The 15098-nt window shown below is 39.7% G+C and overlaps 1 protein-coding gene across 1 annotated transcript in view; it reads right to left on the bottom strand.

Annotated features, from left to right (window-relative positions):
* Nucleotides 1-1964: 1964 nt before the first annotated feature.
* Nucleotides 1965-15098, bottom strand: part of LOC148017336 (26S proteasome non-ATPase regulatory subunit 2 homolog A-like) — a 35629-nt gene continuing 22495 nt past the window's right edge. The window contains exons 13-25 of the mRNA XM_087663111.1: nucleotides 14884-14991; nucleotides 14658-14756; nucleotides 14423-14563; nucleotides 13221-13325; nucleotides 12902-13123; nucleotides 4209-4322; nucleotides 3562-3777; nucleotides 3413-3472; nucleotides 3213-3326; nucleotides 3046-3131; nucleotides 2831-2939; nucleotides 2564-2742; nucleotides 1965-2458 (exon numbers count right to left, since the gene is read on the bottom strand). Coding sequence (XP_087519237.1) covers nucleotides 2383-2458; nucleotides 2564-2742; nucleotides 2831-2939; nucleotides 3046-3131; nucleotides 3213-3326; nucleotides 3413-3472; nucleotides 3562-3777; nucleotides 4209-4322; nucleotides 12902-13123; nucleotides 13221-13325; nucleotides 14423-14563; nucleotides 14658-14756; nucleotides 14884-14991 — 1629 coding nt within the window. The 3' untranslated portion in view covers nucleotides 1965-2382. The remainder of the gene's footprint in view (nucleotides 2459-2563; nucleotides 2743-2830; nucleotides 2940-3045; nucleotides 3132-3212; nucleotides 3327-3412; nucleotides 3473-3561; nucleotides 3778-4208; nucleotides 4323-12901; nucleotides 13124-13220; nucleotides 13326-14422; nucleotides 14564-14657; nucleotides 14757-14883; nucleotides 14992-15098) is intronic.

Raw genomic sequence — 15098 nt, 5'->3', positions numbered from 1 at the left:
TGTCAAGATCTCGATTGACCAAAATCGTACAGATCTACTCACCAAAATCCTCTCTACAGAGTGCTTTGCCTTCCTCAGGAGATTGATGGGCATGGGATGAGATGGCATCTTTTCTCATCCTGTTATGTATGTGTACATATTGTGCTGTCTTTTCTTTTTCTTTTTCACTCCTCACTAGGACAGATTCGCCTTTAAGTACGAGGTTGTTGGAAGTAAAGGCACCTCCACCTAAACGCCCGTATATTGCTACACTAACAGTACCCGTGCTTACACACTATAGACGGCGAACGCCCATCACTGTCACTTTATTCTTTATTCTTTAAATGACAAATGAATAAAGAGAAGACCAATCACACATTGTGACTGATGGAATTCCCACATTGTGAGTCTGTCTCTTGCTCTTGCTTTCCTACCATAGCTCTCTCGTACAAGCTTTGATCCTTCTCACCTTTCACAAATTAAAGACCTTATTATCTACAATGGCTAGATTCCATGTATTTTTTATCTTATAGAATATGGTTAATTTGTTTTTATTCTTTGGTAAGTGTTTCCATTTTATATCCATTGCAACCACAAAATCACTTCGTGTGCACATCAACTCTACAACATTTGGATTTGGATACCTCTATCCTATAATAGATCCTTGCCACAAATTTCTTGATGGAAATGTTTCCCACTTTTGTGATGAAAATGAGCACAATATTTTAATTGTGTGCATGCTACATGCCACTACAAAATCAAGGATTATACTAAAGAACTAAACTAATGTAAAAACCTTTCTCACAAAGGTTATCTTCCTTCCCCTCCTCATGCCACCACAAGCATGTGCCATCTTTATCACAACAATTTGGTTACTTGAATTGAGAATATACAATGACGTTGAATCATCTGACGCACTCAAGATCTAAGTAAATAGACCAAAGCTTGTAAAATTAGTGTGAACCAATTGGTTGTTAACTTAGTTGAAACTCTTGGCCTTGTTTAAGAATGCAAGTCTTGATTTGCAAAATAGGACTAGAGAAAATGATTGTTGTATTAAGCTACATACTTTATATAAAAGTGAAGTCAATCGCATTGAGTCAATTGCAAGATTTCTCCAAAACAAAATTTCAAAAGAATTGCAAAGAATAGTAAGCCAAGTAAAGTTTATATGCCAAGGTGCTTCATCAAACAAGTGTAATCACATAAGTTAAAGAAAAGAGTCAAAAAATTGAAGAGAGGAGTTCAACACCAAGTTAAATCTAAGCTGCACTCTGCATGAAATCGAGCCAAATAAAAGAGAGAGAAGTGAACTAAGCAAGTGAAGTTGAAGAGTCTCAAAGAATTCAAATAAATGGCAATAAATAAATGTACCACCCTTCAAATTAATGGTAGTAAATTCAAACAAATTGTACAAAGCAATTCTAGCTATGCAATGCCATAAATTTTAGTTCAAGCTACAAAGCAGCAAAATAAATAGGACTTGCACTTGAAATTATATAAGTGATGCAAAGTGAAACAAAAAACAATTTCAAGTTGTATTCAATCATAGCCAAGCAAGTATTCAATCATGTTTGTCAAATATTTGAATTGTTTTTCAATCATGTTTTTCAATTATATAAGTATTCAATCATGTTTGTCAACAATTCAAATAGGACCTGCACAAAGTTGTATTCAATCATGTTTGTCAAATATTTTGTGTACCATAACAAGAACGCTCGTTTGATATCCAAAAAACAAATTGATAACTTTGCAAGCTCATTGTGTACAGTGGATTTTCGGGGTTGTGACTTGTAACAACATATTGCACGACTAAATTTTGTTTGGGTACACGTTGCAGTAACTGTTTTTGCTGCAAAACCCCAGCTGGACAAAAACATTAGAAACAGCTTCATCACTGCCAAACGCTGATCTTACACTTTCTTTTCAGTTTTCACAGGTCAACAAGCTATTACTCCCATCTGAACCAGCTGAGTTTGGCATCGTGCTATAAATAGCTTATTCTCTTTAACTCATTAGAAAGTCAAAAAGCTTCTCTGGGCCATAGTGTTTACAAATGCACTCTTCCCGCCTACAGTGCAGTCAGATATAGCACTGTTGAGATGGAACTGTCTCCATGAAACTGCATTGGAAACACCTGCATCGGTGGGAACTGCAGACTTTCTGCTTTCTCCTTTCCAGTTTGCATGCAGCTACAAGCTCTTACTCCCAACTATACCAGTTGAGCTTGTCAACATATTACACAGCTGATTCTCATGGCTCATGAAAAAGCCCAAAAACTGCTCTGAACCGAAGTGCTAAGCAGCTAATATTTGGGATGTCTCCATGGCACACATGATGTCCTTCATGCAAGCAAATGGCCATGGTGAAAATCCTAGAATCCACGAGACACTTACAAATACCCTAATGTTCTTGTTCATAATCTGGATTTTCTTTCAAGATTACAAACCCCTCCAGCACAGATGACAATGGAATGTACCTGTCATTCACAGAGCAATAATTAGGTAGACCGCATAGAGCACAGGCAATAAAATTGAAAGCATAAATGGGTGTATAGTTGCATTTTTCGTAAGGGAATTCATACTTCTCTGTTGCAAGTTCAGCTCTGTCACCAGTAGCAAGAAGAACTGGAGTAGTGTGGGTTTGAAAACCAGTTATGGTCTTTGGACGACCTGCTTGACCTACCACATCCACTGCCTGCCCTACTCGAACGGGGACTGACAAAGGCTTCAAATTCTCATCCAAAGTCATTAGCATTCTAGGCTGCAAGATAAAAGAGCACAGCTCAGCTTAAATCTTCTGCAAATCTGCTCTGTAGTTTTCATTGATAATGCCCAGAGCTTGCACATACCTGGATAGCTAAAGTAAGGAAGTAGAGCACATAATGATACTTTCCAAGAACAATAGCCTTCATATCTAGGCATGCATGGATGAAACTTATCAATCCAGCAACTGCAGCACTGCAAACAAGGTAAAAAGCACATCACACTGCCATTTGACTACATTTTAAATGCAGATTGAATCTGAGGTACAGCAGCTTCCGTTAATAAGATAAAGCTCACAGACTTTGAAAGCAAAAAGCGATCCGAATGATAAGGGTTGAGTGTCAATAGCCCTTTTCCCATGTGTACTAGTCCTTGAGCAATCCTGACCTGCAAACAGAGAACAAAATATGAAAACATGGCAGGAAGAAGATGATGTAAAATTGAGTATGTTAGATATTCAGGACTTACACAGAACAGAAGACTAGGATCCTTATAGTAATAACTAGAGAGGTTTCGAAGCATGCCAGCAATACGAGCATTATTTGTCCCAGCACCAATTAGACCCAAAGCCACTATAGCTGTCTGTTGTCAAACAATCATCTAAAGAAGTTTAGATAGAGCATGGAAGCATAGAACATAATGTGCTGCATCAATGAAAGAGCTCATACCATTGCAACCTCAGCATCACTATCATGACTAAGCCTGCTCAAAGTATCCATCACAGTTATCTGAAGGAAGGGAAAACAAGGTAAGAAGCAAATTCTGTAATATTTTGTGAGTGCTTCTGAACAGAGAATATGAATAAGCAGTGACAAACCTTCGGGTTAGATATTGATAATATCCCAAGAGCTAAGGGCACCGATCGCCTGATGTTATGTTCACCATACTGCAAAAGATGCTCCAATGAGCGTATAGCCATCTCCAGGCCTAGCTCTTCAGCCATTGCTACCAGAGCAATGCCTATGACAGCAGACGATTGATAACTTTCCCCTTTTTCTGTGTGCTCTCCACACAAACCCAAAAATTTTTGCACCTGCCGTCCAGTAAAAATCATTTTAGACCATGGTTTATACACCATCTGCTTTCATAAATCTTGCCACTGCTTATCAAGCCAGTTTTAAATTTGTTTTCTACACTACCACCTTATTAGTCCAGATTACTATTCACGAATCTACCTTACATCAGAGCTGTCAAGACCATGCCTAACATCCTCCAACAGCATATGCCCTCTGCTTTCATAAGCCTTATCGCTGATTATGAAATCAATTTCAAAATTCCCTTACACTACCCCATTGATTATCCACATTATTATTCATGAATCTTACTTACCACAGACTATTAAAAACACGCTTCACATTCTCCACCAGCCATCATAAGAATGCATTTGATATGCATAAGCAGCAGGCATGCAGGTAAAAATAGTGTCAAGTTTATTAAGCACTATTCAAAATAAAAAATAAATACCATTAGCACATTTCCTGTCCCAGTATAAGCACATGACTGCAGCGTCACTTGCAAATATCTTGAAATTTTCTCATTCAAAATCTTCGCTGCTTCCATACTAGCAACAACTGCATCCTGCAACAGACAAGTGAGAGACAATAATTCAACTAGCTGGTCAATCTCTAACACATATCAAATGGTACAAGGACAAACAACCATCATGTGCAGAACTGCTCTGTTGGTTCTTGAGGCATAAGCTTATACAGTCGATGTCTTCAGGAGTGCAGATGCAATATAGCACATAATTATCTCCCAAAAGTAGATGTATTAGTCAGACTAAAAGACAACCTATAAAGCCTAAAATTAGAGCACAATCTACGAGCAAGGATCCCCCCCCCCTCTCTCTCTCTCTCTCTCTCTCTCTCTCTCTCTCTCTCTCTCACAGCTCCAAGCTCTTGGCCTTGCATAGATTGTAGGGGAAAGGTTGTTAGCAAATTAGTCAAGCTCATGAGTGAGTCTATGCATGCGTATTTATGGGCTGGGCACAGAAGATTTCTAAGAAATTTTTCTGGTGCCTATTTCTGTGATTTTATGCCATGATTTTATAGCTGCTGACCAGCATTCTTTATTGCTTGGCTCCCTCCACATTCACTCATCACTTGCAATCTTTCAGAGCCCAAGTCCTGTTGGAGAGAGGACCCGAGGCCAGTGCCTATACAGCCAATGACTCACTGTTGTAAGCAACTGTCTCATGTTTGGTACGGTATATGGATTCCATTTCCTGAGCATATCTTCAATTTCTCTCTTTGCAGTGTTTCCTAGATGCAAGGCACACGATGTTCTGTTGTCATCTTTTGCAACACCAAAGAAAACATCTCTATGCTTCAGCACTAGAAAACCCTAGAGAAAGCTTCTGATTTTGTATTTTGCACCTGACCTGACTGCAACTTAAACCAATATGGTGTTGTTTGATGCAACAAGGACTTGGATGCGTGCATGCATGCTCTAATTGAAACAAAATGATACATGTGGCCTTGCATGGTTAGTAGATACATTGACTTGCTTTATAAGGGGAACCACCATTTTGTGTGACTTGCAATATCGTGATTGCCATCTCAACACCTATTAGGAGATGCTTGATGATACCCTTGTCACAAAATGACAACCAAGTTTTGGCTTGTGGAAAAGACATTGTGAAGTATTGCTTCCTACATTGAACAAAAGCTGGACCTCAACACAAGGATGGCTAAGAACCATGAAGAGATACTAGAAGCCCAATAGAGAGAGGCAACTAAGTGTCATTCAGCTCTGGATTTGAGTCTCACATGGGAAATGACCTTGTTGTTTGACCTTTGAGATCTCTCATATGGTTAGCTAAAGAAATTTATGACATCTCATGAGACATGGTTAATAACAGAGGTTTTTGCCATCTCATGAAGTACAATCAATATTGAGAGAAATTTTTCAAAGCCCGATCTCCTTCCCGAGCTACCACCCTTAACACTCACATTGACAATCTATCTATTGATATGATAAGTCAATACAAGGTTTAATCATGAAGTACCATGGGCTAGTAGATCAAATCCCAGAAATTGGGATGAGGATAAAGTGTGCTTGGCTCATTGCTGTGGCTTTAAATAACTAACCACAAGACTTTGATGCATTAGCAAAAGTAATGAATCATAATAAGGATTTCATGTCTTTTCAAGATGTCAATGCCTAAAATGCTGGATATTTGACAAGCAGATATCTGTGTAATGTAACAGAAATTGCAAGTGAGAGTCCTGAAAACCTACTATTTATGGTCTTGCTCCTCTAGGCACCAAGGCCATCTTTACTAATAATTAACATTTAGGGGACTTTTAAATTGACAGGCAATTCTGATCCTATCTCTAGTTATTTAAAAGAAAAGAAATTAAGAACAGATTTCAGATTCAGTATGATGAGAATAAACAGTAGAGCTATCACAACCATTACATGGATGGTGACAAACCTTCCCAACCAAACATTCTAGACAGATCTACCCAAATGACTCCAGTAGAAGCCTAGAAAGACAGACAACTAGCATGAGTGTTTGTTACACATACAAAAACCCCTGTCACCATGGATTGCCCAGGGCTAACACTAGTGATCAAGATCCTACAATGGTTAAGAGTTTCTGGAAAGCTTTAATAGATGCATGTGTACGCCATCCACAAACTAATGAGGCTCTCGATTCTAACTTGCTCAATATCTTGATATGCCATGTTGCTTGTCAGAAATTAGTATTGGCAAAACGTATTTGCCCTTGGTTGAGTTTGCCTGTGACAATGTTGTGCATTCATCTAGAAGAAAGTGCCTCCATCATCCTCTACTGGACAAAAGACGAAATTTTTAGTTTATTAAAGATACTGCATTGGCTTATAACATCTTAAAGTAAGCAATAGCTGAAACATAAGAAAGGCAAGGCCAGTGTGGACGCAACTTAGAAAATGGTGATTGGGAACTCTTAAAGTATGGTAAGGTTAGACCCAATAAGCATCTTCAAAAATAAAGACAGCATCTCAACTTCTCTAACAAAGTACAATGGTATCTCAAAAATAAAGACAGCATCTCAACTTCTCTAACAAAGTACAATGGCCTATAAGATACCGGCAAAGATGATCAGCATCAGACTTTGGCCCCTCCTTCCAAACATCATTCATGACCCTCAGAAAGGCTTAGCCTCCATTAGAGCATCCTGAATAACATCTTCACTTAAATTGAGGCTACAGAGTGGGCCCAACACGGTGGGCAAAGGATTGCAGTGCTTCTTTGAGAAGCCATATGACAAGGTTGATTAGGACAGAGGATTGCAGTGCTTCTCTTGTATTTTGAGAAGGCCTATGACAAGTTTGATTGGGACTTCTTGGAGGGGGCCATGGCTTGGTTAGGCTTTGCTCAACAGTGAGTGGGTTCTCATCACTTTACAGATCAATGATCAACAAAGTGATCATACATGATAGGAGGGCAGAAAGGAGCAGAATTCTGACTAAAGCAACAATGCTGCCTTTTGGCTCCATATTCCTTTCTTTGTCGAGGCAATATTCTATTTCCTTCATGCAAAGGGTCAACAGGCTGAGGGGCCCCATGCTTCTTGTACAAAAACAGCCCAAGTTGTAAGACTCACAAGTATGCAAATGACTCTGCCTTGTATGTTGAGGGTGATGAGTTGATGCAAAAGAGCGACTAGCATTGGAAGTCTTCTACACAACAACAAGGGCGAAAAACAATTAACATAAGTCCTTAGTCATTGGTTTCCTTATAGATCATAGCTCTAGCATAGATTGGGGAGTTTACTTGGGCTTTAGATTTTAGTAAGCATGGGACAAATGGTCACCTAGGATACCACATGGGACTTGACATCACAAAACCCAACTACATGTTGAGCTAAAACACGGTTTCCAGCTGATTAGCATTCTTAAACAGCCCCAAAACACACTTAATTAATGAAAAACCCTAAAAAGGGGAGTGGTCTAAGAGAGTTTCAATGGTCCCCCAAAAAACCCTAATTCTTTGGGGCACCCTTCAACATCTATAAATAGACAAGCTGCCCCCATTCAGCCTTATTCCCATCTGTGCATTTTCCACACCCTTGGAGTGCAGATTTCAGCCATAAGTCCACACACACGTGGCTGTCTAGCCCCAAAGACTGCTGCCACACCTTCTGTTGCTGCGTTTGCTCCTCCAGAGTGTAGGCGACAACTGGCAGCCCATCTCCATTATCATGTGGCAGCTTTCCTCCATCAAGTGACAACTCCTCCACACCAAGCGACAGCTGCCAACCCTCTTCGCCATCTATCCAACTTGTGTTTGGTGCTCCAAGTCCTCCTAACACCTTCATTTGCTGCATCCTCTCCATCCTACACTCCGACTGGTGGTCACAGAATTGGGATCCGTCTGCAATGGACGTCACTCTCCGACACACTACTCTGCCCTTGAGTATCTGTACACTCTTTCATTCATTTGCAGTATTCATTCACTTCAAAGTTGTGTTCTTTTGTCCCTTCTTTTGTTTGTGTTTGAGTTTTGAGCTTTTGCATTTAGGATTTGAGTTTTGAGTTTTGCGTTTAGGGTTTGAGTTTTGCTTTTTGTGTCTGTGTCTGTGTCTGTCTCTTTGTGTTTCTATCGGTTGTACACTCTGTGTTTCCTCAATGCAAACCCTAGCAGTTTTCTTCACACTATCTATGCTTGTCTTTGACTCTATTTGACGGAAGCTTACCTATAGAGCATGACTCGTCTCTTGATAGTGAATCGAGCTCTAGTGGTTAATGTGGTCATATTGTTGATGGCTTGATACATAGGTTCTTTTCATCCTATGTTTCACAATTATGTTGGTTAATCTGAAGCTTTTGTGGTCCAGTTTGGATAGGTCTAGTGATTCTAGTGCTAAGGTGCCCTACCAAACTATCACCAAATATCAATCATTTTTTAGAGTTTGGTTGGTTCTTTTGCTATTTTGAACACTTTGTAGTTGGTTGGAGACCAACATTGAAGGTAACAAGCTCATTGAGCACTTTAGAGCATGCAAAGTGAGATTGTGGCTCTTTTGTCACAGAAAACGTATGGGAAAATTAAGGAAATGCAAGGCACGACCTAATGGAATGCATATTGCAAGGAGTAAAGCAATTGCCCTGAGTTTTCAAGCATAAATTGAATGCAAATTTGTTGTGGCAAAAGTGCAAGTCTGAATTTTCTCAATCTAACAATGAATTGGGTGTGCAAATGTTAGGGCAAGGCACTTGGATTAGTGCATGAATAGGATTGAGGCTTCATATAGCAAATTGAATCAGTTTGGAACCGAGATTTGTGCGTATCACCCAATTGTTTGCAATGTGCAATAGTATGGGACAAACTTTGCACCTCCAATGTTACTTTTGTGGACAAAAGACAACATGTGTTCATATGCATTACACTTGCTACAATGTGAATGGACAGATTTATTGCACATTTGGTTAAGGTTGTTGCCAGCAACTAAGGATACCGCATTGAAGATTAGTCTCATCCGATTCAAGAGCAAGGCACATAGGAATCACTAGCATTGAGAGATTGTTGGTTTGTGACAGAAGGTCACTTGCGATATGAGCAAACTTTGAATAATGATAAAGAAATACCATAAGGGGCACTAACCTTTGGGACCTATCTTGTATTATCTACAATGGAAGAGTACTCTAACTCTCCTATTCAATGAGTCTCTCGTTTATTTGCTGATTTCTTTCATGTATGCAAGTTAGCTCATGTTCACTATCCCTTACGTTAACTCTGAAGACTGGTTTCATTTGTTGCCTTGGCATCACCTTCTTAAAAGAAGGTGAAGGCCAATGGCTGTCTTGAGTGTAAGAGTGACTTGCTGTATTTTGAATTCAGCTAAGGACTTTAGGACATCAACAACATTCTCACATAGGCAAATTTGTGGATTTTTGGGCTAGGCTGGTGGTTTAGCACACATGTTTTCTGAAGCATTGCAATCAGTGAACAGCAATGAGTTTTCAAAGATTTCAGCAAGATGTGACCAAGAGAATAGGATGCAAGTGATGAGGAATCATTATCCTCAGCAAAGAGACGCATTGCATAGCAAGGTCTATGGAAGATTATATGATATAACACTAAGTGGATTGGTACACACTAAAAATTTTGCTTGCCAAATCCTTATAAGCAGTATAACAGACTTTGCCTTGATTAAAATTTAAAGCAATCCAAAACTGCCAATGGTTCGTGCTAATCTACTACCAAAGTTCTTGGGCTACAAGCTCTATCCGGTTGTGGATATTCAAACCCGTAAGTTCAAGTCTGCAAATTGCATCCAATCCTTCTCCAAGTGGCACCTGTCCAAGACCGGCTTTGTAGCATGCAAGTTGCCTGCCTTCAAGCACATTTTGTGAGGCTCGTTCTTTGCAAGCTCCCTTCTGATCTTGATGGTGTGGCTACTAACTTGAGGCCTCCAACCTCGATGGATCCAATGAACTTTCTTGCATGACTTCTATGTCATTGGAGCACGAGTGCACCCTCAAGTTGTAGGGAAGCCTGTCGTCTCAAGTCACCACTCTGCAACTGTACAGAGACAAGAGCAGCAAGAGAAGGCAAAGTGCTTCTATGGCTAAAAGAGATATCTCCCAAAAGATTGCAAGAAGTTGGGAGCTTTTCAAAAGGAACAGAGAAAGATCATCTTCCATTCTTCATCCTCTTCACAATCCTACTTTGATTCTTGTTGCGCGACAAGGCTCGCTATGACCCGAAATTGTATTTCTAGCCCTAGTAATGTTGTCATCCCTCGCGAGTTCCCAAGCTAGCAAGAGACTATGAGAGGGTGGTGGTTGGGTTTTGCCAACCTCACCAATTTCCTGATACAATGGGTAAGGGAGGCTTTCTGCATTACTCAAATTAGTTTGGCGGTTTGAATCTTGGAGTTGGTGTGGTCCAAATCCATGATGTTTAAAAAACTTCTCTTTTTTTTTGGGGTGCGGATTTGGATTTTTTTTTTTGGTGGGGGGGAAACGGTTGGGCTAGAGGAGGAGGATCCATGGTTCTGCAATGCATCAGTAACATAACAAGTAACAAGATTCAACTATGTCCACTTTCTATCATCGAGGATCAAGCCTGATTGACATCAATATCAATGTTTCTATTGAAGCATACCTAGCATTTGGCCAATGTTAAGAGAATCCATGGTACTTTTGAAGTTGTTGTATGCATTATAATATTACAAGTTTCTGGCAGATAATGTTGTGGTATGGGACATGGTGTGGCCCTTCAGGATTTTATGTTCCCCATAATTGTATATTTCATTGCATTGATCACTCATAATCGAAGAGAGGGTGTTATTTTGATACGTATAATGGGTTTTAGGCACTTTGTCTAGTCCTCAGTTGGATGCACTTTGAGATAGGAAGATCAGTGGCACTACTGCCAGTCATCATTGCATCATTACCCTGGTGGTATTGTATTGTACATCTCATGTTTCATCTTATGGATTCCAAAGCACATTCATTCTGAGTTCTTGTCTTTTTGTATTCTTTTCTTTTTGTCAATGTTCATGCTTTCTCTCTCTCCTACTACTACAGCAACCCAATTTTGCTATTGTGATTGCATGGAAATATTGTGACATGCCTTACACTTGCTACTTGGCCCACCGCATCATTGTGACATGGGACAAGTTTTGGGGACGAGAACAGGCTTGCTACCTGGCCTTTTTTATCAAGTGACACAGGATGGGCTTTGGAGACGAGAATAGGAACAGAATTGGGAACAGGGATGGGGACAGGAATGGTAATTGGCATCCCTTGTCACAACTGGAGGGGACTTTACATAGGGATGTGAATGGGATGGAATTGGGAAGGGAAGCTAGAAAATGGCCATGCCATATAACTATGTTTCACATTTGTTGGCACTCTTTGGGAAGGTTCTCAGACAGTTGCAAACAGACCGCTCTTTGTACTCTATGCTCAAACAAGGCATCCCTTCCATGTAGGATATTATACAATGCAATCATATAATCGAACAATGTGTCCCTTCCATGACTTTGAAGGATTTTATACAATGCATTTCTATCATCATTGCCTTGGCACCAATCGCCAAGACACAAGCCCCCATCAAAGCTTAAGCCAGAAATATGCAAGATTCTCAACCAAATGCAAACAAACAAACCATCTGAGTCTAATCTAGAAGAACTCCACTAAATCTCCAGTGTGCCCAAAACTCTCAACTAAACCAATAACTCCCAGAAGACACCTTGAGATCCCAACATCATAGTTTCTTATTAAAAACAAAGCAATCATTACAGTTTTAAATCAAACAAAGAAATCTAACTGGAAGATCAGTTATCCCAGGCCAAAACAAAGAATGACAATTTTGAACCACAACACTCCATGCACAGACCTTAATATTAGGACAAAATAAAGTAAAGGAATCTGCAGTCCACCAACTTGCACAAATGTGACACAGCACAAAATGATGGAAAAAGATCTGCACTCCACCAACTTGCACAAGTGTGACACTTTTTTTTGAAACCATTCTTGTATTCCAAATTGATGTATGCACTACAAAGCTTGTCATCTAAAATTAAGGATAACAAAAGAAAGTACAAAACCAGTTGGAAAAGACATCCAGCAGCCATCTAGCAGCATTGTTCAGCTGATAGCCTTCCTGTGAAAGACAGCATGATTTTGACCTGCACACATGCTTGTGCACACACAAACACACAAACCATCCAGAGAATGCGATTCAACATTTCCATTAGCATGTTAGGATTCCTATCACTTGCACAACTTTAGACCTTGTTTCCATATCATGCAGTGACGTTATGTGTTCCTGCTCTCTGCAGTACACATTCTGTCATTGAGAGTGGTTACATGCCTAAGTGAGATACTGTGTTCCCACTCCCCAGCAACAACAAAGTACAGTGAGCTTTAAACAAAATATAAGGGGAAGGTAGCTGTTATTCTACAATCAAAGGAGAGAGATGAAATGTGTGAGAAACATGTGCAAAGAGAAAGGTTCATGTTACACTAGAATGTTTTAAACACCTGAGTGAGATGGAGAAAGAGGTAAGAACATGTAAATAGACAGATGCACATTTTATTACAATGCTTCATTATGTAGTGAAATGGAGCAAGAAATAAACATGTGGGACAAACTGCACATGCAATGATATAAGTGTGCATCCAGAAAAGACTTTAAAGCCAAGGTGAGCGAGTTACCTGCTTTCCCAAGTACAGCAGGCCTAGTCCAAGACATAAGAATCGAGCTAGAGGTTCACTAAGCTCTGCTTCACTCCGTTCCATCAAAGCATACATGATTGTTTCAGCCACCCGTTCATGGCAAGATCCAACATAAATAATACCAAGGGACAAAGCTGCAAAAGCCACTACATCTAGACCATTTCTTGAATCCACAATCAAGGGAGCAAGAAGTGTAAAAACCTGTCAATGAACCAACCTCATCCTCAGAATTCTCCAAACAAACTTATTCTACATAAATACCCGCTAGATGCAGCAGGAACCAGAGTAGCCAACAAACCTCTTCCTTATTAGTGCCTGCATAGGCCATTGCTAAGCCCAAAATGGCACCAATACGAATAGCAGGATCATCCCTTACCACGTATTCACAAAGCACAGCAAAAGCCTGCTCTCATTGCAAAATCAATTGTTCAATCAATCAATCAATCAATCTCTCTCTCTCTCTCTCTCTCTCTCTCTCTCTCTCTCTCTCTCTCTCTCTCTCTCTCTCTCTCTGAGTGTGTGTGTGTGTGTGGCATGCCCATGTAAATGCATACACTGATATATGCATACATGTACGTGTGCATGTAGATGAGCAAGGTGATAATCAAGTCTTAAAAATATAAACAGTTTGCCTTAAGGTCTTTACAAATTCCTGAATAAAAATTACAAACAAAGTATAAGATATAATTCAAGACTTTTAGAGAAAAGCCGAAAAGTTATAAAATGAGTTGCTATGTGATTGTGTTTTAGGTAGCCAGAAATTTTAAAGATAGCAGAGGCAGGAAGAAGCCAGTTTTGAACAAGCTTCCTACAATGTTAATTTTTGGAGAACATCTGGAAAACATTTCTTGTACACAACACAAAGCACAGGTCATAAACATTCCAAGAAATTTCAAATAACCCTATTAATCCCTTCCTTACATGACCACTATAGCAGCCTCGAAACAATGTCAAATCTTCAAAGAGATATATCACACACACTAACTACACTACAGAAACCTCCAAACAGTGTCAAAACTTCAAGCATATAGGCATTACAATACTCCATAAATATGTAAAAAGGCCATATATATAAATATGCAATGTGCAAAAATCAGCCAGAAGAGAAACCACCGCCAAATTCAATAAGGAGGAAAGGGAGTGTTTCATGTGTTCCAGACCAAACAATAGGCATCTACAGTTTCAGGCCCAGAATCGACATACATTCTACTTCTTAAGAGACTCATTCTGGCAGTTGCTCTACGATACCTACTCACCAACTTCTGCACTTTCTGCAAATTTTTATAGTTCCTACCAAAATCGTGTAGTGGTCTCCCACCAGCAGCACTTGTGGTAATGAAAGAACAGCAAGTTTACAAATCACATGCCCCATTGCATTGTTAGGCTACTTTTTACTAAAGAAAATTGGGTAAAAGCAGATCAATTGCATAAACAGGGGTATAAACTAATCCGTTTACATGCCAATTTAGAAGGAGAATAGCAACAGGGTTTTGCACTCACAGGATCACATTCACTTCTGACACCACAGTTCAAGATTCCAACACCCAGAAGAGAACCCGCAACCACATGGTTATCATTGCTGTAAAGATATTTATCAATTTGAGGTAGCCCATCATCAACGTTCCAGAGCATAATCAAGCCCTGCCACATCAACAAGGAACATACTCATCTTACACTACTTGACTTGCTAGCCTTCTCAAAGGAAAATCCATTCAAGTACAAATGTGAGATATACCAGACTTGCAGCTGCACTGGCCTTTCCATGTTCCTTATTTTTGAAAAGCCAGTTTCCTGTACTACTACCTTCAAGTGGAGGTGGTGTCATTAACTTGTCCTGTTGAAAAGACATACTAATAATCAAGTGAGATGTAGATAAAAATATGCATGTGTGTAAAGAAAAACATTCTACTGATTCCACCATTTACAGCAATGAATGACAACATTGACTTTGACATCTTTACCTGTCCAAACCCTGCGTTCACAAATGCATTTACAAATGTGGCTGCCAAATTCTGACGAGCTGAGTCAACACTAGCTCCAGCACTTGCACGCCCATCAATTAAGTGAGCCTGATGGGAATATTGGGATTATTACACTCTAATGTTCTTTGACACAGAAATCAAAAATAGAAGGTATAACTTGACAAGGAGAACTCAGCAAAGGACTGGCTTGTTTT

Source organism: Lygodium microphyllum, chromosome 22 (assembly GCF_053477565.2).
Source record: "Lygodium microphyllum isolate KBCC chromosome 22, Lygodium_microphyllum_v1.1.10, whole genome shotgun sequence".
NCBI classification, from domain to species: Eukaryota; Viridiplantae; Streptophyta; class Polypodiopsida; order Schizaeales; family Lygodiaceae; genus Lygodium; species Lygodium microphyllum.
Note: the sequence above shows the minus strand (reverse complement) of the source record. Positions and strands in the feature narration are given on the sequence as shown.